Consider the following 23,027-nt stretch of genomic DNA (forward strand, 5'->3'; position numbering starts at 1 on the left):
TGGGGTTTTCTTTGCTGACTGCCATAATGCAAATACTTTAAAAAAAAAAGAGCTAACACACTGAAAAGGTGAGTTATTGTTTGTGCTATGGTGCCATGTTTTGGAAGGGTTTGCTCACTGCAGGTGCTGCAGTGTCCTTCCATTTAGGGCTTTCAACCGGAAGTAGAAGTGCTGTTTCGTCTTCTAGACGTTTGTCAGTTTTACAGTAAAACTAAAACAATTTTTATTTACTAAACATCCCATGTGTGATGTCTGTAGGAGTGTTTTTATACGTACTTGTATGTGCTATCGCAATGAAGCTAGCGTCGTTAGCATTAGCTAGTATGCTACCACGCTTACGCGTATCTGTGTCAGTATTATTAACTTACAACGGCATTCTCTCTGTATAGTTTCAGTTTCGTAAATTCACCAAAACGTCACTGGGGAGTTATTGAGTCTGTTTAGCTGCTTGGAGAGCTATCTTCCACAGCCAGTGGTTCCATGACAATAACTTCTGTTTTGTTTGATCAGCCGTTTACGGCCGTGTTAGTTTTTTAAAGTTTTTTTAATGGGCGGAAGTGAGTACTTCCAATAGGTGCCTTGTTAACCACCTTGTACTTGCCATGTTTTATGACTTAGAAGGCATAAAAAAGAGGAAAACGTGCTTTTGTCTTACATTGGTATACTGAATGATAGGCAGCTAAACAGATGTTAATTGAATTGCGACGGAAAACTTCCCTAAAAACACACTATGAAGAAAGAAATGTAAAGAGTTTGGGTTACAGCAGCATGAAGAAATACTGCTCGTGTTTTTCTCACTGCTGTAAGTTTGGAGTGTATATGTTGGGACGAGTTTCTAGCTACACTCAATCGGGTTTGTGGGCTCAACCTTGACCCAAAACATCGAAATCTTAGCTTGTTGTGGTACTACGAATGAACCATTACAATTCTTTTAATGCTGTGTACATGTGTGTCCAATTGTGCAAAGTTGACCGTTTGTTCTCCTGCGTGTACCTGCATTCCCATTTGGTAAGAAGAATGCTCGCTGTTCACAGGCGGTACTCCAAGGAAGAGATCAGCAGACCCAGACAGCGAGAAGGACCCTGACCCTGCAGACATATTTTGACATTTAATGACAGTAAATACGTAAATGTACATTATACAGCAATACCCTTGTTACGCTCGACAAAAGCACAGACTTCAAACAGGCGACGAGTCTTTGAATTGTGAAAATCGGTTATTTAAAAAATTATTTACGATAAATGTTTTTCTCCGTTAAGCAATGAAACATGACATCACCTTCCTATTGGTAGAAATAAAGGTCATTTTTTGATCAAAGCATGAGCAGCCATATTGCAGCAGTAGAGGTGGAAATATGAGACAGCAGTGCCATCAAGTGGCCAAAGGATGCATATTGTGTCTTCGAAAGGGCCAACTTTTTTCTCAAGATGATCGAGGATGTTGTATTTGTATTAAATTGTTGCAAAACAATTTTCCACCACTTGTGGCAGTAATGACAATCTCAAACAAACAGAAGAAGTCTGATGCTAAAAACTTAGAGAAGTTTCTTAAGTGCAAAAGATAGGACCAAAGTGATGAAGCTGTACTTTCATTTGCACTTTAATTTTACTGACAGTTTAATTTACTCCTGGTTTTGGACTATAAATATTTGTGGTTTTAGGCACCAGCCGCTAGACTACATCTGACCAATCTAAGTGCATAAACATAAACTGTGTGCCTAAATGTGTGAAAAGCGAAACATCTTCAAGTCCAACAGTCCAGTTGCAATCGAATGAATGTCCTGAGAAAACAGTGTAGTTATTATTAATTCAGCTAGAATTGTTTTAAATTCAGCACTGCACATAAAAAACATATACATTTGTATTATTTATGATTCACTGCTGAGGTGGCGACTTGTCCAGGGTGTAATCCACCTTCCGTCCGATTGTAGATGAGATAGGCACTAGCTCCCCCCGCCACCCCAAAGAGAATAAGCGGTAGAAAATGGATGGATGGATTCATTCAGTTAGAATATTTTTATTTTAGCACCATTTTATTTATCGTCCCTTTGTTTCCACTATATTTGAGTTGTATTTATTTTTGTAATCAGCCTGACCTAAGCCTTGATAATATTTGTGCTTAACTCATGCTTTCATAGATTTGACAAAGTATATCCTGTTCAACTGTAAGTAGGTTAAATAGAGTTATGAAATATGAGTATAATCAAGAGTGAGATTACTAATTCAGAGTTAATTTTTGAGTAGGCCTTACGCACTTCTGTAGTGGAAAAGTAGGGCCCTGAGGTCAAAAAGGTTAAGAACTGCTGATTTACACAATTAATTATTACTAGTTATTTGTAAAGTGTAACATTCTGAGGCCTTGTCTGACTTTAAAGGTAAACCATAATTATAATTAAACTTCATTCACGTTTGTAGTTTGCAAATATTTTCCTTTTTGCAGTTTTTCCCTACACATTGAACCCTGTGGCTTATCAAACGGTGTGGCTAATTTATGGGTTTTTCTTTGCTGACGGCCATAATGTAAATAGTTAAAAAAAAAAAAGTAAACACACGGAAAAGATGTGTTATTGTTTGTTCCATGGCGCCATCTTTTGGATGGGTTTGCTCACTGCAGGTGCTGCAGTGTCCTTCCATTTAGTGCTTTCAACCGGAAGTAGAAGTGCTGTTACGTCTGTTTTACAACATAACTAAAACAATTATTACTTAATAAACTGTCCCATGTGTGATGTCTGTAGGAGTGTTTTCATGCATATTTGTAAATACTATTGCAATGAAGATAGCTTCGTTGGCATTAGCTAATATGCTAACATGAGGGTCTGTGTTAGTATTATACGACGTCACCGTGGAGTTATTGAGTCTTTTGAGCTGATTGGAAAGCGAGCTTCTGCAGCTAGTGGGTCCATGACAATGACTTGTGTATTGTTTGATCGGTCATTTTACTGCCGTATTACAGGAACCGTTTGGAAACAATTAAGATATGTAAATAGACATTTACAAATTATTTCTGTGTAAATAACAAATTTCACAATTTATATATCTGCGGCGTGTTGTCCGGTGCGGTTAATATAAATAAAAAAAATGTTTTCTTCTTAAATTTAGTGGTTGTGGCTTATATACCGGTGCGCTCTATAGTCCACAAAATACAGTACACATATTCAAAAAATGTCGTAAATGGGGTTTGTTACATTTTTTTTTTTTTTACATACAAAGGGGGAAAAAAAGGAAGACAACCGAGACAAAATTAAAACACTTAGGGTAAGAAAAAAGTAAACACAAAACTATATAGAAATGAAAAACTATCTGGGACTCCAAAGTTGTATAACTACTGACACTTTACCTCCACGATAGATTGCAAATACTCCAACAGCGTCAACTAGAGCCTTTACCATTGTTTGGGTTGTACCTGGAGAGTTAGGAGTGTGCGGCGAGTCGTCGCCCTGTCGCACCCCTAAAGCCGTCTTCATGGCGTAGAGGTTGGCCTCTTCCTGGAACTTGCCGATGTTTTTCTTGTAGCGGATTCTCTTGTTGCCAAACCAGTTTGAGACCTAAAAGGGGGAAACAAGATAGTTGTATAAAAACAAGTATGAGGTTCACAATACCTAAGGGGAGTTTGATAAAGTAAAAGTCTGCATCAGCATATCACATTCCATGTGTGTCGTGTGTTCTGGTATGACTAGAAAGTTCCTTGGATCACAAGTTGATCTTAGGAGATTTTACACAGATGTGTAACTTGAATAGCCACAAAATGTGAAACGCAAAAATGTTCTATCATTAAATATGCTTGTATAATATACATTGCTAAAGATGAAATACATGTACAGAAAATAAATATAAACCCTAACCCAAAATATAAAGCAAGAGTTAGGTGCCGCGGACATCATGAGTTTAATAAAGAATCTGGCCTGTGGGGTGCTTCCAAAATTATTTTATATATCTGGCAATCTCATCGCTGCAAATATGCCACCAATTTGTGGACAACGTGAGTAAATCAGGTCTATGACCATGAATTTTCTTTGAAGTAAATACAGCACAGCATATACTATGAGCCAATCCAAACAACCTTCATAGTCATGACGCAAAGAAAATGCAACCAACACAAAAAGTCAACACACATGGTCACACATTACACAACGTGCTCACTCAACTCTGTTGATATTATAGAAAAAAATACTCCCATTCAAATCCATTGGAATGTATGATGGGAAAAAAGGCAAAACACTTCACACTTATCCATGTTTGGCGCATTTTGTCCATCCAACCATTTTATACCGCTTGTCCCTTTAGCTGCTTGATATTTCTGACTAATGACAAACTTTCACACACTTTTAATATAAAATAAACATAATTATCAATTATATATCCGTTATATTAATATAATATACACACACACACACACACACACACACACACACACACACACACACACACACACACACACACACACACACACACACACACACACACACACACACACACACACACTTACTTTTGGCCCCTGGCCAAATGTTTACTTAGTTGCGTCCCACAAAGTCAAAACCTTTGGACACCCCTGACATAAAGGACACTCCGTATTTATTGTAAAGGATTATTCAAATACTGTATATGTAAAAGACTGGAAAAATAAAAGAAAAAATCCTAAATTAAATCTTGAAAAAAATTCCTGGGGCAGGTTTTTTGAAAATAAGGGATTCGATATGTTGCGTATTTTTTACAACCTTATAAATGTCTGCATTCTCAACAAAATGTTATCCGTTAAACTAAAAATGCTCGGATTGATCTGCCACCGATCAATATCGGATGATGTCTGTAAAAGTGTGTGTGAGCAATGCCAATTAACGCTTTTAATTGCTGAGCCCCTCTGGCTGATACTTTATGTTTCTGGTCGCTTGGTTGACAGAAGAAAAAAGCAGCTAACTCTGTATGGCTATACACAGTGTGGAGCCGCTCCCTTAAGTTAATAATCATCAGCTCCATCGCTGCAAATAGGCTACATGTTTTAGTATTTTCAGTATCATTATCACGGGAAAACAAGGCCAAACATGTTATACAATGAGAAAGAACAAGCCAATAGCAGAGATGCTAATCGCTAAGCCTGCTTGGAACATCATAAAAAGTGTATCAATAATAGTTCCAGAGAGGGTCCATCCATACATTGGTGGTGCTGATTGCAAGTCTTATGATCGATACTGGAGTGATAAGATCAACATTTTTATCTTCACAAAATAATTTTGAGGTTTATGTTCATGTTTATACATGCAGGAAATACTTCTCTGGAGAAATATTGATTTTGAGGGCAAAACCAAATAATTTAAAGGGGTCCTATTTTGCAAAAATAACTTTTTTACCTTTTGGTATTATTTGCTTATGTGTATTTGGGATCTGCATTTATCCTGAAAAAGTGAAATCAAACCGATTCACAAAACAATCTTGCCTTCTTTCTTACTTGCTCCCTACGAGCCTTTTGGAATATGAGAAGCTTGTGACTTATTTGTCGCCAGTGATCTCAGCGCCATCCATGGAGAAGTTGAATTATGCAGACACGTTTATTACTGGAGACTTTCTAATGGAAACTTTGTATGTTTAAGTAATATGCAACTATAATTATTTGATACTTGTTTATGTTGACAAATGTGCGGTTTTACAGTGCATTATTGTTCAATGATTATTACAAATGACTAGCTTGTGTGCTATTGTGTGCTTAGCTGTTGTGTAGTTGCTAGCTGATGTGTAGCCTATATGTTTACTTTTTGTAGATGACTTGACTAAAACATAAGAAAATGTCCATGATAATTTACAAGTCCTAAAGTATTGACTTTTCCTGTATTTCATAAAGAGAATGTAAGTAAGTAAATGGAAATATCGAACAAGGAGTTAACTTATTACTGTAAATCCCAGGCTAAAAGCCGCGACTTTTCTCCTACGCTTTGAACCCTGCGGCTTATAAAGCGGTGCGGCTAATTTATGGATTTTTTTCGCCGACTGCCATGTTTTGTGTTCAATAGTGTTCACTCAAACAGAGAAAAACACTGAAATGGTGTGCTATGGCACCATCTTTTGGATTGATTTGCTTACTGCAGGTGCAGCAGTGTCCTTCCATTTCGTGCTTTCAACTGGAAGGACATTGCTTGTGTCTTCTAGCCATCCGTTGCGCCCCTACTCGCATGGGTTCTTCATCACTCCAAGTAATATTTTACAATAAATCTAAAATAATTCTTTCTTACTACGCCGTCCCATGTGTGATGTCTGTAGGAGTGTTTTCATGCATATTTGTACATATTATCGTAACGTAATAAAGCTACCATTGTTAGCATTAGCTAATATGGCAACACATTTAAGTGTTGAGTGTTACTATTTTGAACTTATAATGGATTATTTTTGTATTTTTTCAGTTTCAGAAATTCCCCAGTAAACTCACCAAAACGTCACCGTGGAGTTATTGAGTCTTTTTTGCTGATTGGAGAACTAACTTGTGCAGCCATGACAATAACTTCTGTTTTCTTTGATCAGCTGTTTTACTGCCGTGATATGGACATCGTTTTAAAACATTTATGGTACGCATATAAACATTCATAAAATATTTCTGTGTAAATAACTAATTTTACAATGTATATACGTGCGACTTATAGTCCAGTGTGGCTAATATAATAAAAATATATATATTATTTGTAAAAAAGCACTTACGTTGAGCAAACAACCTCAAAGTGCCACAGTGACAAAAAATAGTAATAATAATAATAATTAATAAAATGATAACAAAAATAAATAAAATATAAAACTAGAAACAGCCCAATAGCTAGAACCAGCATGCATATCTATAAAAATGATTTTTTAAAATAGGGGTTTTTAAGCTTTTTTTAAAAGCATCCACAGTCTGAGGTGCACTCGGGTGGTCAGGGAGAGCGTTCCACACACTGGGAGCAGCGGAGCAGAAAGCCCGGTCTCCGATAGTTTGTAGCTTTGTCCTTGGAGATTGGAGGAGGTTAGCCTGTTTGGAGCGGAGGTGTCATGTGGAGGATTTGGTGGGGAGCAGTTCTTTGAGACTGGGGGCATTTATTAATATATATATTTTTTTTAATTCGGCGGGCGCGGCTTATATTTAGGTGCACCTTATAGTCCAAAAAATAAGGTAGTTTAAACTAAAAAGAGACTTATTGTACCTGAGAGACGGTGATTCCACAATTTTTGGCAAGTTCTTCTTTGGCTTCTTCACTTGGGTAGGGGTTGGACAGGTGCGAGTAGAAGTACTCGTTCAGGACCTCTGTGGCCTGCTTGCTGAAGTTGCGCCTCTTACGCCTGCCAGGTGGTGAGATAGTCAAATGCGCTTTTGAGAAATAAAGTGTTAGCAAGGATTAGAGAGAAGGGTTCTACCTGGCATCCAGGAAGCGGGACCGGAGGATCATGACGGCCTCGCAGGTGCTCTGCTTGAGCTGCGTCTGGATGGAGCTGAACTTGCGGTGGATGATGGCCACCATGCGCTCGATTTCGCGCGGCGTGACGGGCCGCGTGCGCGACTGCTCCCTCAGCAGGTTCATCACGTGGGTGGTGAACTCGGTGCACGCCTGGACACACGTACACAAACATGTCTGTTAGTTTCACGCTGGTCTGCCAAACATTTTTAACAAGACACATTCCAACCCAGTGGTTTCTCAAACTTATTTCACCAAGTACCACCTCAGAAAACACGTGGCGCTCCAAGTTCCACCACAATGACTAACATTTAAACACAGACGCTTAGTAAGCTTAAGTATATTTAACATTTTTGGTTATTGTAACACTACAGTTTCAACAGGAACACTGTGTTTGAATATAAGAAAGTAAAACACTGTACTTTAACAGTGAATCAAATTTTTCACACGCCACTAGATCTGGGGTAGGGAACCTATGGCTCGTGAGCCAGATGTGGCTCTTTTGATGACTGCATTTGGCTCTCAGATAAATCTTAGCAGACATTGCTCACACATATGAAAAATCGGAGGAAAAATTGATTCTGACACACAACGTCAAGCGTCTCGGCTCTGTAGCTCCCTGCCACACAGCTGGCATTCAGATGAAAGAACAGTACCGGTATTTTTCAAAGGCAGTGTACTACCGATTTCAATCAATTGGTATTGCGGTACTTTATTAGTACCGGTAAAACAAACCACCCTGTAGTGGACCTAAACCCACAAGTTGGTCAACTTTGACATCCAACTAAGAACTGGAGACGGCGAGAAATAAACAAAAATATGTTTTTGGCAACTTTTTTTAAACCTTCGGTGAAGATTGTGATTAATTCTCATCTAAACTGGAAGATATAAACATCCCATCAGTCCGCATCCCAGTGAGAGCAGATATTGTACAGTATGTGTAAATCATTTTTTTATGTGCCATGTTTAGTAGTGTTGTTGTTGTTGAAGAGAACATTGTGATGCGTCTGTGAAATTAATACGTATGTTTAAAATGAGCAAAACACATAAATATTACTTGTTATTATGAATGTTACTACATTACATAAAAACCTTGATGGAGGTTTTTTAAAGCGCTTTATAGGCGGAATAGAGCAACTCCTATTGGCTCCATTGTTGGCTGACTTTCACTAACATTGATTTATGAGTTACAAGGCATTAAAATAGAACATACCATATTCCCTTGAATAGCCGCCGGGCCGCTAATTAATTTAAAACCTCCTTTCACTCCTGCGCTTATTCAAGGCATGCGGTAAAAGTAAGCATGCGCTAATAAATTTAAAACCTCTTCTCGCCCCTGCGCTTACCAATGGCATGCAGTAAAAAATTGAGTGTGATATAAAAAAAAAAAAAAAAAATAAATAATTATTCTACGGCCCGGTGGTTGGGGACCACTGCTCAACAACATGTCATCGTGCCCACCTTTACACAATTCTATCTGCGCGCCGGTCGGACGCATGCATATAGCTGCTTCTCATAAGAGATTGCAATGGATACTTGGTCAACAGCCATACCTTTTACACTGATGGTTGTGATATAAACAACTTTAACACTCTTACTAATATGCGCCACACTCTGTGAACCCACCCCAAACACATTCCTGGAGAACATTGGCTCTGTAACAAATTATAAACGCAACATAAGAATTACCCAGAATTCCAATGCATCCATGACCCTTGGCTATATTATACACGCGCCCCCAACCCCGCCCACCTCAACCGGCGCACGGAGGGGGGCGGGGGTGGGGGGGGGGGGGTGTATTATATAGCCAAGAGTCATGGATGCACTGGAATTCTGGATAATTCTTATGCTGCGTTTATAATGTGTTACAGAGCCAATGTTCTCCAGAAATGTGTCCGGTGTGGGTTTACAGAGTGTGGCGCATATTAGTAAGAGTGTTAAAGACTAGTTGTTTTATATCACAACCATCAGTGTGATCTGTATGGCTGTGGAACAAGACCCCTGGTTTACACATAGCAAAAGCAAAAAAAAAATTCCTCCGCCGTTTTGGAAATGACGACAGGGGAAGCGTCACTCGTGACGTCACAACTTTGACCCGGCGGTAAAAGTAAGCATGCGCTAATAAATTTGGGGAGCGAGTTCGACCCGGCAGTAATTCAAGGCAGGCGCATATTACATCCCCGGCGGCTATTCAAGGAGATACGGTATGCGTTTGGATTGTGAATGATAGGTAAAATTCCTAAAAAAGTTCAGTTGTATGCCAGTTTAAGAGTGTTAGTCACAAAACATAATTATAAACATAACATAATTGTATCTTTTCAAATGTATTCCTATGGAGATGATCGGTTGCACAAATGAAGGAAGTGTGTTTGACTGAGAGGTTCCACTGTACACGATGTTCATGTTGTGAGTTAGTGTGTGGCCGGGAAAAGTTAAGCGGCCGACCTCTGGGGCCGACGAGAGCGCTGGCGTAGGTGGTGTCGTGACACTCTACCTGCTCATACTTCTCCAGCTCAGTGTGGTAGATACTGCGAATCTGGCTCAACTTGCTTTTGTAGTCCGAGTGCTCCAGTGAGCTGTCGGGCGACATGGAGCCCGAGCTGGTGGCCGCCGACACAGCCGCGGCCGCGCCGCCTCCTTTCTCGGGCCCTGCCACACCCTCTGCCAGGAGCATGTTGTCCAAGCGCACCAATTGGGGGTCCTGGGGCTCCTCCTCCTGGTTGTTCCTCATGGACAGGCCTGTCACCAAGACAATGATATCTCTGTGACATTTCAACTTGCATTTATCGTAAATTCCGGACTAAAAGCAGCTACTTCTAACCTACATTTCACACCCTGCGGCTCATAAAACGCTGCGGCTAATTTATAGATTTTGTTCCGCTGACGGCCATAAAGCAAATAGTTTCCATTAAACACATGCAAAGACACTTAAATTGTGTGTTATTATTTGTGCTAGGGTGCCATCTTTTGGACAAGTTCGCTCACTGCAGGTTCTGCTGGATGAATTCCTTCGACCGTTTGCTTCTGTTTAAAGCTTCGAATTGGAGATAGAAGTGGAGAATGCTTGATTGAACACATTATTTAGTGATATCGATTACGTGTCTACCGCAAAATATATTGGGATCATTTTATCCACCCAAAAGTTTGTACACCCTGGTATAGATGATACTGAAAAAAGCAAATTTTGATGTATTTTTGTTGTGTCACTATTAGGGTTGTACGGTATACCGGTACTAACAAAGTGTTGCGGTAATAATTAATTAAAAAAGGTACTATAATTCCTTGGAAAATTATAGGCCCTTTTTTTTTTTTATCCGCATGCTTCCAAGCCATGGGGACGTTACATGTGTGACGCACAACCATACCGCATCCAAGAAGAAACAGTGTGAGAGGTAGAAAAGCAAAAAAACTATTATTTTTGTGGTTAATAAAGAATGCACAAAGCGCAATATGGAAGTATTTGGGCTTTAAAACTAATAATAAAAGTGAAGCAAAATTGTATAATTTGCTATGATATAATTTTATATAAAAAATGCGAAAAAAAAACCATGTATAAAAACACATAAAAACAAATCTGTGTTATTAATTAGTATACACATATATTTTTTTTATATTATATCGCTTTGCTCCCTTTTTTAATTCCTCCATCCATCCATTTTCTACCGCTTATTCCCTTTCGGGGTCGCGGGGGGCGCTGGCGCCTATCTCAGCTACATGTTGCTGCTTATTGTACAATGTACTTTTTAATAGAGACTTTTAGTAACAATAGCAATATAAAAAACAATAAGTCAGTTTTTCCCTTTTAAATGTTTTGAAAATCCGTTTTTTTTTTATTACTTTTTACACTTCTACCACCGCAGTGTGTGCTTTAATGTCATTAATAACATTTTTGTAAAACATCTGTTAACGAAATGTAAGAATTTTCACGTTTGTTGTGACGGAACATCTTTGAACAATTTTGACCAATAATTAAGGTATATTAAAATTATGCTTGTGCAAGATACTTTTATAAAACCTTTATTTTGTTAGCGCTGTGCACAACATCTCACTGTGCTATTATTGTGAAGGGGGAAGTAAGGAGTTGACTCAAGTGTTGCCTGCTTGTACATTAGATATGCGCGGATAGGCAATTATATCATCCGCAACCGCGTCACCAAAGTCGTCATCCACCCGCCGTCCCCCCAAACAACATTTTAATTGATCCGCATCCGCCCGCCCACTTTAATACATCAGAGGTCGGCCACCTTTAACACTCACAAAGCTATTTAAACCCGTTTCACAGAGTAATGTAGACAATTGGAGTCGCTAACGTACTTGCGAACACCCAGTTGGTGTTCATCCTAATGGCAAGAATATGGGCGTGCTGTGAAGCCATTGCCTTTGACACATTCAACAACATGTACAAACCAATCGTTAATCTAGCAACATGTTGTGTGCAGCTTCTGCCATCACACGTACAAGATTGAAAGGCATACTGGGTGATACAGAGTACACTGATGGTTGTGATATAGACAAATTTAACACTTACTAATATGCGCCACGCTGTGAAGCCACACCCAACAAGATTGACAAACACATTTCGGGAGAACATCCTCACTGTAACACAACATAAACGCAACACAACAAATACCCAGAATCCTTTGTATCCGTGACACCCCTGAACATATTTTACACCTGCGCGCCCCCAACACCGCCCACCTTACCGACGCACGGGATGGCGGGGGTTTGCTGCTGGCGGGGTGTATAAAATAGTCAGGAAGTGTCATGGATACAAAGGATTATGGGTATTTGTTGTGTTACTGTGAGGATGTTCTCCCGAAATGTGTTTGTCAATCTTGTTTGGTGTGGCTTCACAGCGTGGCGCATATTAATAAGAGTGTTAAAATTGTTTATATCACAACCATTAGTGTACTCTGTGTCACCCAGTATGCCTTGCAGTCGTGTGCGTGTTGCAGCGGAAACCACACACAACATGATGCTGGACTGACAAGCAGATCGTACATGTTGTAGAAGGCGACAAAGTCAATGGCTTCATAGCACACCCTAATACTTATTATCTGGGTGACTGCCGGCAGTCATTTTAGAGAATCGTAGCGTCTCCTATTGTCTTCAGTCATTTTAGAGAATAGTAGAGTCTCGTATTGTCTTCTTCGCTTTGTGACTCGGGTCTTAAATGGCTCTTTGAATGGCAAAGGATGCCGATCCCATAACCATGTATATCAAATATTTGCTGATGGTTCAACCGCCACCCACCCGAATCTAATTAAAATCTATTTTTTCGTCATGTCACCTGCCCGACCCGCGGTTTATCCGCGGATGAGACCGCAAACCGCGCATCTCTATTGTACATTGATCTTACACCCATGATGTCGTACACAACAACACAAGCAGATGAGATGTGTTGTCGGTGAATGGATTGTTTTTTGATAGCTTTAGCTTCCGAAGTTAGCCGTTGTTTCAAGTGGCTGTCTCTACATTGCTTTGTTTAGGATTGTGTTGTCCCGATACCAATATTTTGGTACAGGTACTAACATTTTTTGGATACTTTTCTAAATAAAGGGGACCACAAAAAATATCATTATTGGCTTTATTTTAACGAAAAATCTTAGGGTACATTAAACATATATGTTTCTTATTGCAGGTTTGTCCTTAAATAAAATAGTGAACATAAAAGACAACTTGTGTTTTTATTAGTAAGTAAGCAAATAAAGGCTCCTAATTTAGTCTGCTGACGTATGCAGTAACATTTTGTGTCATTTTCCATTCTATTATCTTGTCAAAATTATTAGGGACAAGTGGTAGAAAATGAATTATTAATCTACTTGTTCATTTACGTTTAATATCTGCTTACTTTCTCTTTTAACATGTTCTATCTACACTTCTGTTAAAATATAATAATGATTTATTCTTCTGTTGTTTGGATGCTTTACATTAGTTTTAGCAGATACCACAAATTTGGGTATCAATCCGATACAAAGTCGTTACAGGTACACACATTGGTCATATTCAAAGTCTTCATGTGTCCAGGACATATTTCCTGAGTTTACAAACGTAATATTACACAAAAAAAACGAAAGAAGATGTTGTGATGCCAAAAATATCGACGTAATCATAGTAGTATCGACAAGGTTGGGAGTTCAAACCCCGGCCGAGTCATACCAAAGACTATAAAAATGGGACCCATTACTTCCCTGCTTGGCACTCAGCATCAAGGGTTGGAATTGGGGGTTAAATCACCAAAAATGATTCACGGGCGCGGCACCGGTGTTGCTCACTGCTCTCCTCACCTCCCAGGGGGTGAACAAAGGGATGGGTCGAATGCAAAGGACAAATTTAGTTTGTGATACAATCATTGGTACTTTAACTTTAGATATGTTCCTGTACTTGGTATCATTACAGTGGATGTTAGGTGTAGATCCACCAATGGCATTTGTTTACATTGTGACGCCGTTGAGCTACAGTGTGTAGTGAATTTACTTGTAAGAAACTTACTTTATTTGTCACCATTGAGACCAGGATAAGTGATTTAGAAATAGCTAAAACACTGCCGATTGCGGATGGACATTAGCCGCTAGCTAGCCATGTTTTAAAGCACTTCACCTTTATCTTTAGTTTTTAAGCAAAAATGCGTCCGTTTTCCCTCTTCTGTCTACATACTGTGTCTGATTGTAAGTACTCCGTGAATGTGCGCTGCCGAACATGCTCCTCTTTTCGTAAACCAGCAATGTCACGAAGTGACAACAGAGGGGCGGCAGACCGGTACTTTTCAGAGGCGGTATAGTACCGAATATGATTCATTAGTATTGCGGTACTATATTAATACTGGTGTACTGTATGACCGTCGTTCAGGACGTAATTCGGGGGATAATGAGCGTGCAAGACACATTATTTTCCCAAACAAATGTTCCCTCTCCTCACAATGACAGCATTTCACTCTCATTTTATGTTACCAATATTCTGCGTTTAACAGCAGATTGCGTTTTATCGGCCAATTCTGTGTCATAGATCAGTGGTTCTCAACTTTTTTTCAGTGATGTACCCCCTGTGAACATTATTTTAATTCAAGTACCCCCTAATCAGAGCAAAACCTATTTGGTTGAAAAAAAAAAGAGATAAAGAAGTAACATACAGCACTGTCATCAGTTTCTGATTTATTAAATTGTGTAAAAGTGCAAAATATTGCTCATTTGTAGTGATATTTCTTAAACTATTTTGAAAAAAGATATAAAAATAACTAAAAACTTGTTGAAAAATAAACAAGTGATTCAATTATAAATAAAGATTTCTACACATAGAAGTAATCATCAACTTAAAGTGCCCTCTTTGGGGATTGTAATAGAGATCCATCTGGACTCATTAACTTAATTCTAAACATTTCTTCACAAAAAAAAGAAATCTTTAACATCAATATTTATGGAACAAGTCCACAAAAAATCTAGCTGTCAACACTGAATATTGCATTGTTGCATTTCTTTTCACACTTTATAAACTTAAATTCATATATTGTTGAAGTATATTTATAAAGGACTTTTGAACTGTTGCTATTTTTAGAATATCTTTTTAAAATCTTACATACCCCTTGGCATACCTTCAAGTACCCCCAGGGGTACGCGTACCCCCATTTGAGAACCACTGCCTTAGATGGTCACGTGAACGCAGAAATAGCATGTATTCGTTTAGTGATTATTCATCAGGCTATCGTACTGTTAGAGCATTGGCACTGTTGTCTTTATTGGAATAAAATGTATATATTCTTATTATGACCTCTGCATTTAGTTCATTCAGCCAAGTCAGAGTGCAGGAAAGCATTGGATGCCCCAGCATACATTATGCTGCATGTCTGTTTGTCCAGCTGTTAGCTTTGTCTATTTTAAGCTTGCACAAATGTGCACTTGCCCAGATAAGTGCTGGAGCTTATTGGGGAGTGATGAGTACAGCATGAACACACGTTAATACGGGGCACACACACACATTACACAAAGGGAGAATTTGTGCAACTCTCGCTGACAGCAACAATAACAATAAACCGTGCGTTTGTTTTGTGCCTACCTGTCTTTTCCTTGATCTCGCACAAAACACTGAACAATGCGGGCTTCATTCGGTGGCAGTTGAGTGCATGTTTCCTGCGCACACAGAGGGAAATAAACGTGTTAGCGTGGGCATTGCGGTAACAGAACGCCAATAACCAATCAAAACTGATGGGATCTGAGGGTGCTGAGGAAGAACAGACTGGAGAGACAGCTGATGGTGACCTTGTATCGCTCGGCTGTCGAGAGCCTGCTGACGTACTGCATAACAGTGTGGCACGCCAGCTGCACTGAAGCAGACGAACAGGCGATTCAGAGGGTCATAAAGTCTGCACAAAAAATCATCGGCTGTCCCCTGCCCTCCCTGAAGGATTTACATAACTCCCGTTGCCTCAAGAAAGCGAAAAACATCCCCAAAGACAGCACACACCCTGGTTTCCACCTGCTACCATGGGGCAGGTGCATCAGAGCCAGAACAAACAGGCTCAGAGACAGCTTTTTTCCCCAGAGCTGTCCCCATGTTGAACTCTAACTTATAATAATAATAATAATTCACCCCTATACAATATCCTGCCGTAATACCCTACTGTGCAATTCTACCCTTTGAGTGAAATACGTCCGACACTGATTGTTAGTTATTACTTCGGGACTCTTGTCTTGTTCTGTATATTGTACAGTATTTTGTATTTCTATAATGTTTTATATATTGTACAGAATTGCTTATTTATTTTTTTTTGGATTGTAGTCGGTTTATTTCAATTGTTAGTTTTTCCTTTATCACCTCTTGTGTTATTTATTTTACCCCATATTTGTTCGCACAACCACACCTTAAGTTGGAGTCTTTAATCTCGTTGTATACAGATTTAATGACAATAAAGTATATTCTATTTTAAAACAATAACAAGCCGAGCGATGTTAGCATGTCAGCTAACGCTAGCAGGACAGACGCGAAATGCTCACTTTGCTGTCAAAATACAGCATGTGACGTTTGTCGACTAGATATTTCACAAACGAACGAGCCCAACGCGTCAAAATGACACAATTGAGCAGTAGCTGTCCCAAGTTTTACAGCGTTTAGTTGGTAGCCGTAGCTATCTTAGCTTAGCTTGCATGCTAACAATGCCCAAGTTTAAACAGCGTTCAGTTTGTAGCTTAGCTTAGCTAGCATGCTAACAATGGCTAGCTGTTATAAAAGACAGCAATGCAGCAACAACCTGCCAAATAAACACGTTTATTCGAAAATGTGGACGTTTTAATGTGTTTCTTTGCGTGCCTACATGACGCAAGCAAAACATGGGAGTTGGTGAAAGTTTGCCGTTGTCAACTTAAAAACAAAAACAACAACAAATGCATGATTTAAAAAAATAAAAAAAAGTCAATATTTACTTTGCCTGCGCCTCGTCTAAACTTTGGTCGGTAATTGTCATGATCTGCTGCAGGATGTCGCCGATGTCCCGCCGGGCTTCGTGGCCGTTCTCCGCGCCGTCGAGGCCCGGCTCGCCTCCGTCGGAGCGGTGCGCCGCCACGCCGAGGGCTGCCATCCCCGGGTGGCTGCTCATGGCGAGGCCCCGGCCGTTGGAGGCCCCGTTAGCCGTCAGAGGCTGCTGCTGCTGCTGCAACATGTCGAGCGACGCGCAGTGGCGACGACTACACGGCCGCCTGCAGTCCTCCACCTGCAGGGAGGCAACAGCGCCACCAGCGAGGACGCACCGCAGCCGGCAGGTCCCCTAGCGACGCACACGGAGAACTGCAAGACACGCATCTGGAACTTAAAATCCTTTAAGTCAGTGGTTCTTAACCTGGGTTCGATCGAACCCTGGGGTTCGGTGGAGGTTAGAACACCCCACGACTAATTGTGTAAATACAAGTGAAGTGAATTATATTTATATAGCGCTTTTTCTCTAGTGACTCAAAGCACTTTACATAGTGAAACCCAATATCTAAGTCACATTTAAACCAGTGTGGGTGGTACTCCGAGCAGGTGGGTAAAGTGTCTTGCCCAAGGACACAATGGCAGTGACTAGGATGGCGGAAACGGGGATCGAACATGCAACCCTCAAATTGCTGGCACGGCCGCTCTACCAACCGAGCTATACCGCCCCGAAAACAAGAGGGAAACACAAAAGGATGACACAAGAGCACAGAGCTCCTGCCAACAGCAGCCACTACAGCAGCGCCATCTTGGAAAAAAATAAAAAAATAAAGGTAGGTACACAGAACATTAGAGGGTAAAATGTGCGAGAAAATGAGAGCAGACAGTGTTGACAAACAATGCTGCAACGTTTTGTGCGAACCGCAGGTGCAGAAACACCAAAGAAGAATCCCTGTGGGATGCAGAAACTGGCAGAGAAATTTTCCGTGCAACGTTCGTATTGTTGTTACTCATCTGATGGACCCGTTGCATTTTGTGGCTTTTAATGCCTCACAATCAAACACTTTCATGTCAAAATGCTGAACGGATTGTGAGATCGACAGGCGGATCGGTGCGGCCTCTTCGGACGCTGTGTCGATCCGTTGTGGTGTAGAAGGAGCTGAGCCGGAAGGCAAAGCTCTCAATTTACCAGTCGATCTACGTTCCCATCCTCACCTATGGTCATGAGCTTTGGGTTATGACTGAAAGGATAAGATCACGGGTACAAGCGGCCGAAATGAGTTTCCTCCGCCGGGTGGCGGGTCTCTCCTTTACAGATAGGATGAGAACCTCTGCCATCCGGGGGGAGCTCACAGTAAAACCGCTGCTCCTTCACATCGATAGGAGTCAGGAAACCACCCGAATACCTCCCCAGGGAGGTGTTAAGGGCACGTCCAACCGGTAGGACGCCACGGGGAGGACCCAGGAGACGTTGGGAACACGCATCGGGATCCCCCGGGAAGAGCTGGACAAAGTGGCTGGGGAGAGGAAAGTCTGGGCTTCCCTGCTTAGGCTGCTGCCCCCGCGACCCAACCTCGGATAAGCGGAAGAAGATGGATGGATGGATGGATACTGAACAGATGCTTATTGGGATAAGGTTAACACTTTTATGTTAAAATACTGAACAGATGTTTATTGGGATAAGGTAAACATCTGTTCAGTATTTTAACATAAAAGTGTTTGATTGTGAGGCATTAAAGGCCACAAAATGCAATGGGTCCATCAGACCCACAAACGCTGGCTGAGTAACAACAATATGAATATTACACAAGGGTTAAATATGCTTTGATATTTTTTCTTGCTCGCAAAATTGGGGCTGCCGCTTGTTGCTATGCAGAGTTAATTGGGCTGCCTCGTTACAGCCCCATTGTCTCATTAGAAAGAAAAAAAAACACACATCAGCGAAATTTATGAAGTAAAATTACTGGCAAAATTCCAGAAACACACAAAAATGTTTTGTTTTTTTTACTCACGCCCAACGATTCGGAAGTAAAACACATTTTCTGCAAGTAAAAAACGAGTTTCTTTTATTAAAACAATGATGTGCAAGTATTAAAACTATTTTATGCAAGTAAAAAACAATTTCCAAGTAAAAAAATAAATAAAAATTCCTCAAGTAAAAAAATTATTTGCAGTTAAAAAAAAAATGTTTCCAGCTCCATCTTATCTTGCTGATTGTATTGTACCATATGTCCAGGCAAGAAATCTGTGTTCAAAGAACTGCGGCTTCTTAGTGACTCCCAGAACCCCCTCAAAAAAGTCTGCGGGCTATAAAGCGTTTTCTATTCGGGCTCCAGTACTCTGGAATGCCCTCAGAATGCAGTTAGAGATGCTACATCAGTAGAAGCATTCAAGTCTCATCTTAAAACTCATTTGTATACACAAGCCTGGCCCTTTTAGACCAGTTGATCTGCCATCTCTTTTCTGCTCTGCCCCCCTCTCCTGCGTGGATAAGTTATTAGGTGACCACAGATGACGCATTGGGTTGAGTTTTTTTCTTGCCCTGAGGATGTCGTTGCCGCTTGTGCAGCTCTTTGAGACACTTGTGATTTAGGGCACGGTGCAACAGGGGTTAGTGCATGTGCCTCACAATACGAAGGTCCTGAGTTCAATCCCGGGCTCGGAATCTTTCTGTGTGGAGTTTGCATGTTCTTCCCGTGACTGTGTGGGTTCCCTCCGGGTACTCCGGCTTCCTCCAACCTCCAAAGACATGCACCTGGGGATAGGTTGATTGGCAACACTAAATTGGCCCTAGTGTGTGAATGTGAGTGTGAAAGTTGTCTGTCTATCTGTGTTGGCCCTGCGATGAGATGGCGATTTGTTCACGGTATACCCCGCCTTCCGCCCGAATGCAGCTGAGATAGGCTTCAGCACCTCCTGCAGCCCCAAAATGGACAAGTGGTAGAAAATGGATGGATGGATGATTGATTGATTTGGTAAAACGATTTGCAGGTTTAGAAACAATTTTCCTAAATGAAAAAAACAATTCACAGGCATGAAAACAATTTCCTGCAAGTAAAAATGTGATTCGATAATAAAATGATTCGCCAAAATAAGAAATAATTATTCAATTATGAAAAACAATTCACAATTAAAAAACAATAACTATTTTTCATAATTAAATGATTCGCAGGTATAAAAACAATTTCCTTAAATTAAAAAAACAATTCACAGGCATGAAAACAATTTTTGCAAGTAAAAATGTTATTCAATAATAAAATGATTCGCCAGAATAAGAAATAATTATTCAATTATGAAAAACAATTCACAAGTAAAAAAAGAACTATTTTTCATAATTAAACGATTTGCCAGAATAAGAAATAATTATTCAATTATGAAAAACAATTCACAAGTAAAAAAAAAAAAAAAGTAATTTTCATAATTAAACGATTCGCAGGTATAAAAACAATTTCCTTAAATTAAAAAAAAAATTCACAGGCATGAAACATTTTCCTGCAAGTAAAAATGTGATTCGCAGGTATAAAAAAAATGTCTTCAATAATAAAATGATTCGCCAGATAAAAAAATATTCAATCATCAAAATGATTCACAAGTACAAAAATAATTTTCCTAAATTAAAAAAACGATTCGCAAGTATATAAAAACAAGTTTCTTCAAGTAGAAAAACAATTCCCAAGTAAGAAAAAAGCAATTTTCTGCAAGTAAAAAACCCCCAAATTCAAATCTATTTAAAGACTAATTTGCAAGTATGCAAACAATTTTTTTAATTGGGAAAATGATTCGCAGGTATACAAACAATTTTCCTAAATAAATAAAAAAATATTCACAATTAAAACATTTTTTTTTTTATAACTATAAAAGGATTCGCAAGTATAAAAACACTTCTTAAATAAAAAAATAAAAACATTCACTGGTAAGAAAACAGTTTCCTGTATCCAAAATGGATACACGGATGATACAGCAGAGGATTGGGAGAATGTCATGTGGTCAGATGAAACCAAAATATAACTTTTTGGTATAAACTCAACTCGTCGTGTTTGGAGGAAGAAGAATACTGAGTTGCATCCCAAGAACACCACACCTACTGTGAAGCATGGGGGTGGAAACATCATGCTTTGGGGCTGTTTTTCTGCTAAGGGGACAGGAAGACTGATCCGTGTTAAGGAAATAATAAATGGGGCCATGTATCGTGAGATTTGGAGCCAAAACCTCCTTCCATCAGAGAGAGCTTTGAATGGTTGACCAAATACTTATTTTCCACCATAATTTACAAATATTTTTTTAAAAATTACTGGATTTTTTTTTCACATTCTGTCTCTCACAGTTGAAGTGTACCTATGATGAAAATTACAGACCTCTGTCATCATTTTAAGTGGGAGAACTTGCACAATCGGTGGCTGACTAAATACTTTTTTGCCCCACTGTATATCTGCGGCTAATACACGGAAATATGTATAATTTTTGGTAAAATTTTACTGTTTGCGGCTTATTATATTTTGGAAAATACGATATTTCCGTTTGTAGTGGACTGCAATCCTCTGCTGTATCATCCATGCATCCATTTTGGTAAAAAAATCAATTCGTCGTGTTTGGAGGAAGAAGAATACTGAGTTGCATCCCAAGAACACTACACCTACTGTGAAGAATGCGGGTGGAAACATCATGCTTTGGGGCTGTTTTTCTGCCAAGGGGACAGGACTGATTGATCCGTGTTATGGAAAGAATGAATGGGGCCATGTATCGTGAGATTTTCAGCCAAAACCTCCTTCCATCAGTGAGAGCTTTGAATGGTTGACCAAATACTTATTTCCACCATAATTTACAAATAATTTCTTTAAAATTCCTGTATTTTTTTCACATTCTGTCTCTCACAGTTGAAGTGTACCTATGATGAAAATTACAGACCTCTGTCATCATTTTAAGTGGGACAACTTGCACGATCGGAGGCTGACTAAATACTTTTTTGCCCCACTGTATATCTGCGACTAATACACGGAAATATGTATAATTTTGGTTAAATTTTACTGTTTGCGGCTTATTATATTTCGGAAAATACGATATTTCCGTTTGTAGTTGACTGCAATCCTCTGCTGTATCATCCATGTATCCATTTTTGGAAAAAACTCAATTCATCGAGTTTGGAGGAAGAAGAATACTGAGTTGCATCCCAAGAACACCACACCTACTGTGAAGCATGGGGGTGGAAACATCATTCTTTGGGGCTGTTTTTCTGCTAAGGGGACAGGACTGATTGATCCGTGTTAAGGAAAGAATGAATGGGGCCATGTACCGTGAGATTTTGAGCCAAAACCTCCTTCCATCAGTGAGAGCTTTGAATGGTTGACCAAATACTTATTTTCCACCATCATTTACAAATAAATTCTTTAAAATTCCTGTATTTTTTTCACATTCTGTCTCTCACAGTTGAAGTGTACCTATGATGAAAATTACAGACCTCTGTCATCATTTTAAGTGGGAGAACTTGCACAATCGGTGGCTGACTAAATACTTTTTTGCCCCACTGTATCAACGTCACAGACCTGATCTGAAAAATGCAGTAGAAACACAAACCACAGGTCTACGGGAACCTTTAGTTTCAGGAAGTGAAAGTTCTTGAACTTTTGATGGTATTGTCTGGTGCCCGGCTGAAAGGTCTCATCATTAAATGATTTGGCGTAATGAAGGCCGCTAACCGGTCGACTTCTCCTTTTTGCACAGCGAGTCAACAGGAAGTGAGGCCAAACCACAGCGCTGACAGAATCAATCAATCAATCAATGTTTATTTATATAGCCCCAAATCACAAATGTCTCAAAGGACTGCACAAATCATTACGACTACAACATCCTCGGAAGAACCCACAAAAGGGCAAGGAAAACTCACACCCAGTGGGCAGGGAGAATTCACATCCAGTGGGACGCCAGTGACAATGCTGACTATGAGAAACCTTGGAGAGGACCTCAGATGTGGGCAACCCCCCCCCCCCTCTAGGGGACCGAAAGCAATGGATGTCGAGCGGGTCTAACATGATACTGTGAAAGTTCAATCCATAGTGGCTCCAACACAGCCGCGAGAGTTCAGTTCAAAGCGGATCCAAGACAGCAGCGAGAGTCCCGTCCACAGGAAACCATCTCAAGCGGAGGCGGATCAGCAGCGTAGAGATGTCCCCAATCGATACAGGCGAGCGGTCCATCCTGGGTCTCGACTCTGGACAGCCAGTACTTC

The 23,027-nt window shown here is 39.9% G+C and overlaps 1 protein-coding gene across 1 annotated transcript in view; it reads right to left on the bottom strand.

Moving 5' to 3' along the window:
* pbx2 (pre-B-cell leukemia homeobox 2) overlaps window positions 1-17,156 on the bottom strand; it is a 22,847-nt gene extending 5,691 nt beyond the window's left edge. The window contains exons 1-7 of the mRNA XM_061881930.1: window positions 16,819-17,156; window positions 15,455-15,528; window positions 9,900-10,144; window positions 7,368-7,558; window positions 7,157-7,292; window positions 3,403-3,544; window positions 994-1,088 (exon numbers count right to left, since the gene is read on the bottom strand). Of these exons, the coding sequence (XP_061737914.1) occupies window positions 994-1,088; window positions 3,403-3,544; window positions 7,157-7,292; window positions 7,368-7,558; window positions 9,900-10,144; window positions 15,455-15,528; window positions 16,819-17,054 (1,119 nt within the window). The 5' untranslated portion in view covers window positions 17,055-17,156. The remainder of the gene's footprint in view (window positions 1-993; window positions 1,089-3,402; window positions 3,545-7,156; window positions 7,293-7,367; window positions 7,559-9,899; window positions 10,145-15,454; window positions 15,529-16,818) is intronic.
* Between the last annotated feature and the right edge of the window lie 5,871 nt (window positions 17,157-23,027).

The sequence above is a fragment of the Nerophis ophidion genome, linkage group LG21, assembly GCF_033978795.1.
Source record: "Nerophis ophidion isolate RoL-2023_Sa linkage group LG21, RoL_Noph_v1.0, whole genome shotgun sequence".
Lineage (NCBI taxonomy): Eukaryota > Metazoa > Chordata > Actinopteri > Syngnathiformes > Syngnathidae > Nerophis > Nerophis ophidion.